Source organism: Camellia sinensis, chromosome 5 (genome assembly GCF_055761805.1).
Source record: "Camellia sinensis isolate YWXY chromosome 5, ASM5576180v1, whole genome shotgun sequence".
Taxonomy (NCBI): domain Eukaryota; kingdom Viridiplantae; phylum Streptophyta; class Magnoliopsida; order Ericales; family Theaceae; genus Camellia; species Camellia sinensis.
Genome location: NC_138965.1, coordinates 141,672,315 through 141,687,775, shown reverse-complemented (window position 1 = coordinate 141,687,775; position 15,461 = coordinate 141,672,315). Strand labels below are relative to the sequence as shown.

The following is a 15,461-nucleotide window of genomic DNA, read 5'->3' as shown; positions in this document are numbered from 1 at the left end:
AATCAGACGAAATTCAGTTCTCAATTTATTTTCCCAAATGGTTCTACAAATTCCCGGTATCACATAGGCGTGTTCAATTTCGTTTTCCGAACCCATTACGGTCATCAATTTCAGTCCCAAAGTTCTCATCTCAACAGATATTCTTCTAAGTTCAACAGATAATCTTCAATTAAATCATGCTAACACATAATTAATTACTGGTAATCATAGTATACGGTTCTGGGTCGTTACACTCTCCCCAACTTAAAAAGTTTGGTCCTCCAAACTTAGCTCATGCTGATAATATTCAAATCAGAAATTTCGGTTGTACGTGATAATTCTTCCGTCAGAAATGTTCAATATAAAAGTAGTCATATAGACATAATCATTCCTTAACAAGTAATAACAAAGGTATATTATTCCGTCATGGTCATAGGTTCATATTTCCACCGCATAAGTAACATAGCCATCGCATAGAGAACAGTGCTAACATCACAGTAGATAATAAAAAAAATCATACCTGTATTCGCTTTTCCAGTATTCTGTGTCTTTTCTGAAACTAGGGTGAAAACCCTTCCTTGCCTCAATGTATTCCCCTCAGGAGCAGATGTTACGTTTGTCTTTGGTGTCATTGTTGAGTTAACTCCACTAGCAATGGGTCCTTCATTTCTTACGTAAACTTGTGGGCAAGCTTTAGCTATATGTCCTTTTTGTCCACATTTGAAACAGACTCCAGTTCCACGGCGACAAATACCCCAATGTTGCTTCCCACATTCCTTACAAGTAGGAACACCTATACTGCCACCACTTTCCCTTTTTGTGTTGTCACTAAACTTTGAAGTCAAATTTTCATTCACGGAGCCCATGGATTCACTAACTGTTTCTACTTTCTGTTTCTTGAATTTCTTACTTTCTGGTTCAGGTGTAGTTATAGACTTGGACATGTTCAAGATAGCAATATTTGTTTCAGCCATCAAGGCTCTGTCAAGTACATCAACATATTTTTCTAATTTCAACACATTCACCCTGTCAAGTACCTCAACATGTAGGCCACCCTCAAATTTCCTGGCCTTCTTGTAATCCGTATCAACCATATGAGGAGCGTAACGGGCTAGTTCGGTAAATTTCGCTTCATACTCCGCTACTGACATGGTTCCTTGCTTCAGCTGTTCAAATTCGGATACTTTTCTATCTCGCATGCATTGTGGAAAATACTTTTCATAAAACGTCTCTTTGAATCGATCCCATGTTAAGTCCCTATTCATATCTCGAATGAGCATCCACCATCTTCTCGCTTCTTCCTTCAAAGTGAATGTGGCTAATAGAACTTTATATGTATCATTACATGGAAACACTTCAAAAATTTTCTCAGTCTCAAGTACCCATGCCTCTGCTTGTAATGGCTCAATACCTCCTGCAAATTCTGGCGGTTTCAATTTCTTGTATTTCTGTGTCATTGTAATGATGTCATCATAATTGATCGGTTCCACTTGAACAGGTGGTGGAGGAGGTGGTGGAAAAGGTTGTCTTTGTTGTGGTTGTTGGTTTTGTTCTAGCTGTTGTCTAACCAATCCAGTCAGAGCTTCAACCATTCTTTCTAATCGAGTCATTCTAGCATCAGAAGGTCCTGTTTCATCTGCATTTCTTGCATTGGCGTCCTCCATTGGTCTATAGAACCCATAGAAAATACAACATCTCATTTTCACATAACAGTTCCTCTGTTGCCTCATCGTACAATTCTCGTTTCTTTCTCATTCAAACACACACACACATGCACACATATATGCCATGCTCTATTTCTTTTCTATGACACCCTACAGCTCTGATGGACACGTGTGTGGGTAAATTAACTCGTGCGCTCTGATACCACTCTGTCACGGCCCAAACTCGCCCCTAGAAGTTTGGCAACGAGACCGGCCAGTAATCCTAGATTACCACAGGCCTTGCTATACAAAACATAAAAAAAAAAGGGGCTCGCGGAAGCGAAAACAATAACCACTAATAGCCCAAAGAGCCGTGCATTTATATGAACATACATTACATGCCAAAAATGTGGTTAATTTACCCACTAACTGTACATCACATATAAACAAGATTCATGTACAAAACATAGGCTCACGCCACATGCACAGCCAGAACCAAGCTTCCTAACGGCCTTCTAGGCCTAGCCCCAACTCGGAGGCACCAAAACACCGGGTAGGCTTCAAAACGGCGGCTCGGCTCGGACCCCGCCTAGGCTTGACTCCCAGAGTGCTCACCTATAAATACATATATACAAACAATGAGCTAAAGCTCAGCAAGTAACATTAACGTAAAGGGGTAGTGAACGGATTCCACATTCATATACCATAAAATAAATCATCCATAAGCATAATCATCTCATATCAGAACATACATAATGGCATACTCCATAGAACATAACATTTGTCGTCCAACGACTAGAGTAACCGGTCCCGGACACCGATTAAACACATACCGAGATCTCGTAAACTGGTCCACTTAGGACTATCTATGGATGCCATACTAGATTTGCAAACTGGACATTCGTTCACAGAAAACATTTATCATTTCAAAACCGTAGCATAACGTAGCACTTTTAAACATAGATCATACTAACATATCTTTACAGAAATGTTACTCACAGTGGGTTTCCAAAACCGATTGCACGGTCTTCGCCTCTTGACCTGCAATTATCAACATTAGAACACATTTCTCCATACACATTATCATTAAATCACTTAATACATGCCATATTATCCTTTCTTTACTCTATTTTATGATTATGAGATGCTAAATGATGTCAATAACATGGTAAAATCAAGTAATTCAACCTCTCAAAATTTCCTGAAAAAGAGGTCCCCGCTCGAGCGCCACTTTGTCCGCTCGAGCGGACTGCACAATTTTCCGAAACTGCTGGGAGGCCTATTTTCACGCTCGAGCGAGAATACCTCCGCTCGAGCGGACCGCGCGAAAATCTGAAATTCTGGACTCTTCTCAAGCTTTAACCTTTCCTTTTTGCAAAAACACTTCAACATTGATGAAAACCCAAGTCCCAAAACACTTGGGACCCACTTGACTTCAACATTTTAGCTTCTAAACAAACCCAAATGCATCATGCACAAGATCAAACCATGATTTAAAGTGAAGAATCATAACTATTCATGTAAAAGCTTCATTTCTTCATATCCATGGAGGTTCTTCCTCAAAATATGACAAATATAACCATAAATCATCTATTCATGCCATGCATGCTCAAATTAAACACATATTCCCCTTTCAATCCTCTTATTTATCATGAGATCATTGATGCATCAACCCTACTTCAAGAATTTAGAGAAGATCCTTACCTTGATTCTTTAATTGAGGAAGATTTAAGCTTGATTCTCTTTTTCCTCCTCTTCTTCCCCTTTCTCACGAATTCTCTCTCTCTCTCTCTCTCTCCTTTCCAGATTTTTCTTCTCTTTGGTTTTGAGTCAAAACATGGTCAACATCTTTATCTATATACATATATATATACCATAAAAATAGAATTGTGCCATTATCTTGAGCCAAACAAGGCTTAACGAATCAGACGAAATTCAGTTCTCAATTTATTTTCCCAAATGGTTCTACAAATTCCCGGTATCACATAGGCGTGTTCAATTTCGTTTTCCGAACCCATTACGGTCATCAATTTCAGTCCCAAAGTTCTCATCTCAACAGATATTCTTCTAAGTTCAACAGATAATCTTCAATTAAATCATGCTAACACATAATTAATTACTGGTAATCATAGTATACGGTTCTGGGTCGTTACACTCTCCCCAACTTAAAAAGTTTGGTCCTCCAAACTTAGCTCATGCTGATAATATTCAAATCAGAAATTTCGGTTGTACGTGATAATTCTTCCGTCAGAAATGTTCAATATAAAAGTAGTCATATAGACATAATCATTCCTTAACAAGTAATAACAAAGGTATATTATTCCGTCATGGTCATAGGTTCATATTTCCACCGCATAAGTAACATAGCCATCGCATAGAGAACAGTGCTAACATCACAGTAGATAATAAAAAAAATCATACCTGTATTCGCTTTTCCAGTATTCTGTGTCTTTTCTGAAACTAGGGTGAAAACCCTTCCTTGCCTCAATGTATTCCCCTCAGGAGCAGATGTTACGTTTGTCTTTGGTGTCATTGTTGAGTTAACTCCACTAGCAATGGGTCCTTCATTTCTTACGTAAACTTGTGGGCAAGCTTTAGCTATATGTCCTTTTTGTCCACATTTGAAACAGACTCCAGTTCCACGGCGACAAATACCCCAATGTTGCTTCCCACATTCCTTACAAGTAGGAACACCTATACTGCCACCACTTTCCCTTTTTGTGTTGTCACTAAACTTTGAAGTCAAATTTTCATTCACGGAGCCCATGGATTCACTAACTGTTTCTACTTTCCGTTTGTTTGGATAGAAAATATTTCTTAAAATTTTTTTTTTCGTATGTCTTGATATTTGGTACAATGAAAAACGAAAGTTAAAGGAAAACAAACTTATTTATGTTAAATATATTTTTTACTTTCAAAAGACAAAAAGTAAATTTCAAATTAAAATCTTATCAATGTTATTATATTATCACTGCTATTTTCACTACCACCACTACAGCCACCGCTATTATCTCTATTATTGTCGCCGCAAATGTCGCCACCACCTTTACCACCATCAAAAATAAAAATTAAAAAATTAAGAGAATATTTTGCCTCCGTTTGGGAAGTGGGATGGCTTTTTGGCTTTTTGACTTTTTTGGCTATTTTAGCCTGGGCTTAAAAGCTTGGTTTGGGAAGGGTTTTTTGGCTTTTTGGCTTTTTTGAGTTTTTTTGTTAGAGAAGAATGTAATGATTATGGGTTGGATGTGATGTTTTATTTGTTATGGCTAAAATAACCTATTTTATTTTTTGTGGCTAAAATAGTCAAAAAAATCCAAGAACCAACTTGCCAAACAGAGGCTTTCTAAGAAAAGTTATCCGTTTAGAATTGTTGCGGGGGTGGTGCTCAAATATAAAAATACAAAAAAGATTTACAGGATAATCTTCACCTATAATATATACAAGGACAGAAGAAATTAATATATAAAAGGACAAAAGCAATTAATGAAACGGTGCCAATTTGACCCCAACTCCACGTGTCAAGATGATACAAATCTCACTCAAATCAAAAAAATGTGTGCAGGACTTTCACAAATAAAAATGCCTTTTTTAATTTTGATGGAGACAAATAAAAAGGGTTTAGTTTCCTCCCGTCTGATCAGATTGAAGGGAATTATTGGATCTGTATAGATTACCGTAGGTTTCGTTTTGATAATTTAAATTATTTAATTTATAGAATTTGTTGAGTGTATCATACTTATAAAAAATCATATTGATCGAATATCGATAGTTACGTAATCATATTAATTTTGTATAAAAGAAAATAGACGGTAAAAAAATAAATAGTTGACAGAAATCTAATTCGATGAAATAGTCATTGATATCCGATCAACGTGATTTATAAGCATATAGTATTCGACGAATTTTATATATTGAGCGGTTTAGATTATAGAAACGGGACCCATGTATGAATAAAATAATTTTTTAATATATATATATATATATGTAATGATCATAATTAAATGCAAAAGGCTTTAATCTTGAAAGTGAGGCAAATCAGAAATCCTAGAGTCCCATAATGAGTATTCGAAAATTTGATCCAGAATAAATTTGTGTGGTAAAAATTAAATTAGCGTTGCGTGGGGTTAACCATTGATAAATTAGGTAAAATTCTAAATAAAATTATGAATTTATAGGAATACTGTAGAAAAATTGGATATATAATTTTTTAAGTTAACCTTTGTGATGAAGTGCTAATGCAAAACAATTAGTACTTTATTATTATTATTTTGGGGTGGTAGGTTTAACACTTCATCAAAAAGGTTAATTTAATAAAATTAAGTGCCCAATTGGTCTTGACTTTTCATTATAGCCGCCTCACCTCACATAGTAGCCATCATCCTCGGAGTGCATCTTCCTTCCTTATCCACACTTCGAGTTTTTATATTTTTGTATCAACAATGATTCATCCCCCCTTTCCCCCACCCCTTTAACCCCCTCTCTCTCTCATTAGTCACTTTTTCTTTTTCTTTTTCTTTTTTTCCCTACTCCTCCAATCACCACCCGCCACATGGCAAAGGGGGTGAGGGGGTGACCCCCAAAAAGGAGTCCCAAGCATTATTCATTTTTGTATGTATTAATTGTTGTATTATAAGGTAGTACTCGAGTCACTCTGTCTATTAAAAATTTATTTTAAAATTTTAAATTTAGTCAAGATGTACATATTCTAAATTTAAACAAGTAGGAAATAAATAATTTTTAGTGAAGTTTGGTTACGGATACGATATTTCCTATTGCATATTTTATCTTCTAATCATAATGAAAGTTTGGTCCAGAGATGTGATGATTTCAATCTAATTGTCAGTCGGAGTTAGAAAATGAAGTGTGCTTAATCTTTATCTCTATCTCTATAGTCTCCTAGTAAAATGGCCATTTTTCTAAATTTGATGAATTGTGATTTCATTTAAAATGTATATTTCTTTCATTTTTATTGAACCAAACATAGAAATGAATATTCCGACATAATAAATATTGTAATTAAGAATTTGACTTCTCTAAATAGAGACACTATACTGAATATGTCGAATTTATTATTTTTATTTTTATTTTTTTACTTGAACATTTGGCAAAATTGAAGTCTATGTCTATTCCATGTGAAATTTAAGCATATCAGGTGGAATATGCTTTTATGTCAATTCTGTCCATTTACATTTATCAACTCAGATACAGAGAGGTAGTTGGGTATTGTTTTTTTAGTGAGTTTTCAATTTATTTATTTATTTACTTTTAATTTAAAATTTTTGATGTGTTTAGGAAATGCCCCAATCCTCTTAATCTCACACAACAGCAAGGTTGTTTTAGTAAATTGAAAGATAGACACTCCCTTGGATAAAGCTACTCTTCTGGATGAAGAAGAAGACTTTTTGTTATATATACATCAGCACAAGCAAAACCAGAACCAGAACCAAAACCAAAACCAAAACCAAAAAGAAAAAGCAAAATGGGGAGATTTAGATTCGGATTTGGTCTCTACATTATGCTCATCTCATGTCTGATCACCGGTGGAGACGCCCAGAGTGCTTCTAATGTTCGTGCCACGTACAATTTTTATAATGCGGCGCAGGTGGGCTGGGACTTGAATGCAGTGAGCGCGTTCTGCTCAACTTGGGATGCCAATATGCCTCTCTCGTGGCGGAGCAAATATGGATGGACTGCCTTCTGTGGACCAGTTGGTCCGACTGGCCAAGCTTCTTGTGGATTGTGTTTACTTGTGAGTCAAGTTTAAATCCTTCTTTAACCCTTACATAAAGACTCGGGTTGTCCCAAATGTATTTACTAAAGTGAACACTACTAATTTTATGTTGAGTAATGATTCATCCCCTTTTCTCCCCACCCCCTTTGACCCCCTCTCTCTCTCATTGGTTACCTTTTCTTTTTTTTTTTTTTTTTTTCCTGCTCCACCAATCACCCCCGCCACGTGGCAAAGGGGTGAGGGGGTGACCTCCAAAAGGGGGTCCCAAGCATTATTCTTTTATGTTTAATGATAAGAAAATTTAATGAAACAATCTGATTTTTGTTCACACACAAGTTTAATTGGTCCAAAATAGTGAAGTTAATAATTTTGAATAGGATTAATATACTTTTTGGATATATAGTTGTTTTGAACTAATCAAAACTTGTATTTTGTTCATATAAATGTGTGGATAAAACTATTTTTTTAATGAAAATTTTGTTTATGTATAATAATATTATTGGTATAAAAAAAATGTTATATTGACCTTCTTTTATTAGTTACACATATATAATTTAATATTTAATTATGAGCTTTGTATTTTATTTTATTTTTTGCATAATTCAAATTTAAAATACCATAATAACTAAAAAACTAAAAACGGAAGATTTGTAAAGTATTATTGGGTAGGACTTGAGGACACAAAACTAATAGATCAAGAACTAATCCATATTCATATATGTTGTGAGAATACAGGTGACAAATACAGGGACTGGGGCTCAAGTAACAGTGAGGATAGTTGACCAGTGCAGCAATGGAGGGTTAGACTTGGATTTTAGTGTGTTTCAACAATTGGACACTGATGGATCTGGATATGCTCAAGGCCACCTCATAGTCAATTACCAGTTTGTTGATTGTGGTGATAATCCTTTATTTTCTATCATTGAGCAAGTTTGAATTACTCAAGTTTCCCTTTTGGTTCTCCAAATAATCCAACTATATTGTTGATGAAGACTCGGCTGGGATGACTAAAAAAAAAAGACTCGGTTGGGATGACTTGCTCTTCTTATCAAGTTATATGTAATTGATCATAACCATCCATCTCTCTCTCTCTCTCTCTCTCTATTATCTCTGTCAATCTATGCATTGTCTGTTTTGTTTTTGTTTTTTGTTTTTTTCGCAAATAAATGCTATCCATATTTTTAATTTGCTCAATATTGACTCTGACATTTTTTTTGAGTCTTAATTTGATTCAATTGATTATAACACTTGATGATAATTAAATTTATATTGTCCCAATTCGATATAGTGCTGGCCAAAGACCTTGTGATGCCTTTATTAGAGGTGTCGTTGTAAAGAGAGGGAGAGAGTAAAGATTGAGAGTTTAGGGTTTTAGATATATACTTGGCTTTTTATAGAGAGTCTTTGTCGTAAGCCACTAGTGGTAGTGGGCCTCAACCTAGTTGGGACATGGGCCCTATGAGTTGATTTATCAATCCAGAACTTTAACTTATTGTATATAAGATCAATACTCATTAGAGTTTGACCACAAATAATCACATGAAAATTTTGCCTCATGTTTAGAATAGACAAATCATGCTTGCTATGGAATGAAGACATTTGGTCAATAGAGATTCTCATCCACTGTCTCTCATCATCTAGGGGTGCAACTCGGGCGGGCTCAACCCGAGCAACCCGAGCCCAGCCCGAGTTTTTTTAGGGCTTGGGCAACTATATCTTGTAATCTGGACGGGCTTGGACAAATTTTTGATGCCCGAATTGCAATTCGGGCTGGGCTTGGGCAGAACCAATGGCCAACCCGAGCAACCCGAACCCGAATTGAATTTAATATATTATATAAATTATATAATAAATTATATATAATATATATATAATTTAATAAATTATATAATATATATAAATTAAGTAAAAGAGTTAGTCTTAATTTTTATTTTTTAATTTTTTTTGGTTAGTCTTCTATTAAGTAAAAGAGTTAGTCTTAATTTTTATTTTTTATTTTTTTTTTGGTTAGTCTTCTACCATTAGATTAGCATCTTTTATACCTACCCTTAGATCTACCTACAGGTTTCTGAACTCGGGCAATTCGGGCAATTCGGGCTAACCCGAGTTCAAAATACAAAGCTCGGGCCGGGCTTGGGCAGCAATGCTCGGGTTCATGGTCGGGCTTGGGCGGGCTTGGGCACTGCCAAATATAATTCGGGTCGGGCTTGGGCAGACCCCCAACCCGACCGAACCCGCCCGAGTTGCACCCCTATCATCATCTATAATAATTGCTCAGGGTCCACAGGGCACTGCAATGGTGCGCGCAAAACTCTAATTGTTTGACATCACTTAAAAAATATAAAAAGTCAAAAAGTCACTAAAAAAGTAAAAAAAAAAAAAAATTATACTAATTTCATACTCCATGATCAAACTTTGATCACGGGTCAAACAAGTAGGGACCTAAAAAATTCCACCTCCTCTTTTTCATATTCTATGATCTTTCATAACTTCTTTTATCCTTCACTTCATGCTCCATATCCTCCACTTTGTTCTCCATCATCTTTTCACATTTCATAACTTCTCATATCCTCCAAATTAGTAGGAGGATACCACATGTATTCCAATTATATAAATAATAAATAACAAAGTTGCAGATTCATGGTGCCAACATTACCCCATGCGGCCATTAAAAATGATGTTTACTTGAATTTTTTAAGAGCCGAACCAAGCACATGACTAATCTAAACAACAAAGTGCTTTGAAGGATATAATAGCACCAAGAAAGTGCTTCAAATAAGTATGAAATTATGACTAGATGTCTCAAATTATATATATGCCTATGTGCTTCGAATCAATCGTTTGAAGGAAATTAAACAATTTTTTCTTACTTGTACTTCAAACACTTAGAAAACTTGAAATCTTTTGAAGTAAGTTGATGTTGCTTATACTTAGAATCATTTAGAACCTCATATTTTCATGATTTATCTTTAACAAGCTGTTACACATGCAAGCTAGTATGGACTAATAACAAGCTTCGAAGGTGGTGTAGAGGACCAAAAATCATCCTTCAAAGGTCGAAGGTGCCAACAAAGGACGAATTACATCCTTGGAAATACTTAGCAAAGCTTCGAAGGTTCACAATTACCATTATTATTTCTTTAAAACTGTTGTTGATGCAAAATAGAGTGTTTCGAAGCATACAAAATTATGGCAAAAGGGCTTTCGAAGCAACTTTTGGCCAACATTATGGTTATTCAAATTTTGTATGTTCTGGTTCACACATAATTAATGAAAATATTAATTTTCTGCTTCAAACCAATTATTAATTCTCCGAAGACACCAAAACCATTTTTCTTTGAACCAACTTTTGTAGAATACTAGTTACATTTTCATGTAACAAATGGTTATAAAAATGTTTATTAGTAAAGTCACTAATTATCATATCAAAAATAGACATTATTTGACAATTAATTAATTTTCATTTTACATATATTTGAAGAGAGGTACACATTTCGAATGTTGGACAATCTTCATTGTATTAAGAATAAATTATGTTTGTGTACTCAACAACAAACAAAACACACAAGAAATAAATTAAAAGAAAGAGTTTTCAAAATCTATTTAATTACATAACCTAAACAGAAAATGGAAATAGAGAATGAGAGAAGAAAATAAAATTAAGAACATAAAATACTTACAGAAAATATTTTCTTAGAGTGATCAAGTCCAATGTTTAACACTGTCTCCTTAAAACAGATTCATCCTCTCTGCGGTGCTCACAGAATTTGGACGTCTATCTCCCAGGATGAATTATCTTCAACGAACAGTAGCAGCACTACAAACTGTTTGCACAACGAACACACTTTGTGTTCATACACTTTCTCACAGAAAATTAAATACAGCAAAATGTAGAGAGCAATGATAGCAACAATGTCACGACCCAAACCCACCCCTATAGGTTTAGCATTGTAACCGGCTAGTAATCCTAGGACTATCGAAGGCCTATGAGACAGATTAACATAATATTAGGGGATAGCAGAAGCAAATAACAAATATACAACATCCATCGAGATGTGCAAACTTAAATAAGACAAAAAAATTTTAAACTTTTTATATACATAATTACACATCATCCTTACGTCATCATGTATATACAGATTAGACAAAAAGGAACTTAGTCCTATCTACAAAATAAACAAAGACTTGTTTGACCAAACAAGAAAACAAAACTTGAACTTTATGCACTTAGCCATAACCACTAGACATATCTAGAACCTCTACGGAAGACACATAGGTTAGCTGACAAAACAGAGTTTAGGCAGAAGCTCTAAGTCTAGTCACGCACCTATTCACCTACATGCATAAATAATACAGTGAGTTGGCGCCTAGTGAATAATAACAGAGTAAAGATTTTAATGAATGATGCTCATAACAGATTCAGAAATCCGATTTCAGATTCAAATCCCTTATCAAATCAGAAACAGAGTCATATTTATGTTCAAATCATGCATGGTACATCCATTAGCATTAACATATCATGTTGGTCAAGCATATCAAGTTCTATAGTGGAACCTTTGGTATCGGGTAACATATCTCATACGTGGGCCACGGTATTGTTTCCTCCAGGCAAAGGCATGTGCCACGGTATTATCTCCACCAGGCGAGGGCCTCATGCCATAAGCCACAGTATTATGTCCCTTGGGCAAGGGCCTCTGCTAAAGACACCACAATTACATTTCAAAGAAAATTAGACAATCATTCATGTAATCACAAAATAGCTTTTTGTATTATTCAAAAACAGTTCATATCATATCATAATATTCAGAAAGTATTTCATATCGAACATAGCTTTACTAAGTTATTACTCACAGACAGCTGCAGTAGTAGAATTGACGGATCAGACAGACAATAGCGTGTAACCTAAACAAACACATAACATATACACATTGAAACATAATATTACTTCCTTGATCAAACTTGGTGTAATAACCCCGACTCGTAATTAGCTACTAATCAGTGATTAAAGATGCTAATTGAGTGGATCAAAAGAATTATAGGATTAATATGTAAATTGCATAATATTTGACCTTCTATTTGTTACTTATAGAAATATCTGTTTGGAATTCCACTTTAATATGTAAATTGAAAGCCTTATCGGCATCCGAAATCGAAATTGACTACATCGATATGTTATTTGGAATTTTTAGAATCATTTGGCAAGTTTTATCAAAAATTGATTCAGAACGATTCATTAAGTTGCGTTTGGCAAGCCGTATGTTCTAATTAATTTATTTGAGCATCATAGCTATAAATGTGAGACTTAAGCTCATGTGAGCTCACATCTCCTTCATTTCCTTTAGTGCAAAAATCTGAGATTTCATCCTAGAGTGAGAGAGACTCCATTTTAGAGAGAGAAAGTGTTGATTTAAAGTTGAAGTTGGGGATTTTGCTAGTGTAGCTCAAGTTTGACAAAGATCTTGTGTGTTTGAAGACTTTAGGTAAGCCTTGACTATTAATTCATGAAAATTGTGTGTTGTAGAGATGCATTCATGGAGTTGTTATGATCATTTGCATGTATTTCACATATATTTGTCAAGAAGATAGAGAATTTGATTATAATTTCACATGCATGCATATATATATATATATATAGAGAGAGAGAGAGAGGGAGAGGTTTTGCCATTTGAGTTTGATTTTGAGCATCTATGTTGTTATCATAAGTTATTGGGCACATGCATGTATAATTCGTCATGCTTTAAAGTTTAAACTCATGTTTTGAAAAGGATTTCCTTCATGCATTGAGCCTTTGAGCTCAATTTTGTTAAAACCATGGTGTTGGAGAAAAAGAGTTTATAAACCTTATATACATGGAAGTTTGAACTCAATTTTAGCTAAATCCACGAGTTTTGAGCTAAGGGTTTGTAAATGATCATGTATTGGTGTTTTAGAAAAGTTTTCCAAGTGTTTTGATCAAGCTATGCATGAGTGTAGCCATTGAATTGCATTTTGAAGCTCAAAACTCTGTTTTTGGAAACCCAGAATTTCACAGTCCGCTCGAGCGAGGAAACCTGCGCTCGAGCGAAGAATGAGAGCCCTCAGTATTTTTTCAGGCATGAGCGCTTCGCTCGAGCGACCAAAGTCACGCTTGAGCGAACCCTTTGTATATTGTTGATCCGCTCGAGCGTGGAATTTGTAGCTCGAGCGTAGATTGAGACCAGCCAGTACTTTCTCCGAGTTTGCAGACCGCTCGAGCGAAGGAAGTCTCGCTCGAGCGATCCCTCTCATATTTGCATGTCCGCTCGAGTGAGGAAATCTATGCTCGAGCCTGGACCTTATTTTCAGAAATTTGACTAGGTGTTCCAAGGCATATTTTGGCATCTTCATTGCATCTTAGGCATTCCTAAGCCTTAATTAAGCCATAGTAATGAGGTTATGGATTAGAAACACACTAAGGAATGAATGTGCTAAGTTCCGAGACTGCAAGTGTGTGTGTTGTAGGCAATGTGATAAGAAAGAATAAGAACCAATGTAATGAGAGCTAAGCCTTAATGGCCATTTGAATGTGTAATGATAAGACATGCTTGTGTTATGTATTTTGTGATTGTAGGTCAAGATTCGAGGATTGATTGACCACTTACTGGAACCACTGTGAGTAACGTTATTGTAAAGATACGTTCATATGAATTACGTTCCAAATGAAATATGATAAGTTTTGTTTTCTGAAATGATATCTGTTTTCGTGAACGAATATTCCAAGTTTGAAATCTATTATGGCATCCATAGATAGTCCCAAGTCATGGGGGACGGTATGAAAATGCAGGTCCATGACATACAAGTAATTACGAGATCTTGTTAGCCACTTCATTGTGGTGATATGTGTTTAATCGGTATCTGGAACCGATTACTCTAGTCGGAAGACGTTTTGTGATGTGTTCTATGGATGTACCATTATTATGTTTTGATATGAGAATGATTATGCTCTGGACTGTTTTCTGTTTATGATATATTCGGATTTCGTTCACTAACCCCCTTACCTTAATGTTATTCATTGGGCTTTAGCTCATTGTGTGTATATATATGTATAGGTGAGCATTTTGGAGCCCGAGCTCGAAGGCTTTTGTCTGGATCAGTGTTCTGTTGTCAGCCAACCATTGTGCCTCACGTGGAGGTTCCCGAAGTGTCCTATGTTTAAGTTCTGTGGTTTCTGTTTATTTAAGACTTGATTTGATGTCGTTGGCTGTACTTAAAATACTGTAATGTGTGTGGGTATAATGTATGACTACCGGTTATGTATATAAAGTTTTTAAATATTCTGTTTCATATAAGTCAGCACAGCTCATTGGACAACTATATTTATGTATTTGCTTCCGCTAGCCCCTTAATCTTGTTAATCTGTTCAGAGGCCTTCAGTAATCCAAGGATTACTGGACGGTTACGATGCTAAACCTATAGGGGCGAGTTTGGGTCGTGACACTTTTTTTCTTGTCTTCTGTCTAAATAATCCGAAGGTCGACTACGCTTATTCTTTTTTTAGTCAAATGAATCGGGTTCTCATTTCATATACTCTTTCATTACTAAATCATTCTTTTATGAATAAACCAATTTCTTATTTGGCTTCTTAATCAATTACTACTAAGTTAACGACTTATTCTTTAATCAACTAATTTTATGTTGATTGTTAGCCTATTAATCTCCATTGAGTCATAAATCATGTCTAGAATGCTTTGGAAGGAGATGAGAATGAAAATATGAACTAAATGCAATTTTCCAAAATATGCTAAAAATAGCTGTTCGCTCGAGCGAACCTTTAGTCACTCAAGTGGTCTGTAAAAAACTACATAAATATTAGAAGCCTTCAATGTGCGCTCGAGCGGTAATTAGTCCGCTTTAGCAGTCTGTAAAATTCTAGAATTTCGAATTTCTCAACAATGGTTTCCAAATGCATTTTTCAATCTTCAAACTCACATATCTTGATCAAAACCTTGAAAACACTTTACAAAACATAAACTTTTATTTATTTATAAATCATTTACTCAAAATCTCATCAAGTTGTCAAAACTTAATTCAAACTCCATGCATTCAAATATTTTCGAACTACTTTTTCTTTGAAGAATAAGCATGAAATT

At 35.2% G+C, this 15,461-nt stretch overlaps 1 protein-coding gene across 1 annotated transcript; it reads left to right on the top strand.

The window, feature by feature from the left end:
* The first annotated feature begins 7,101 nt into the window (after positions 1–7,101).
* On the top strand, positions 7,102–8,289 carry LOC114306226 (pathogenesis-related protein PR-4). Its single transcript, XM_028251425.2, has 2 exons — positions 7,102–7,371; positions 8,089–8,289. Exons 1-2 carry the CDS (start codon positions 7,102–7,104, stop codon positions 8,287–8,289), a joined length of 471 nt encoding a protein of 156 aa, XP_028107226.2.
* Positions 8,290–15,461: the final 7,172 nt, after the last annotated feature.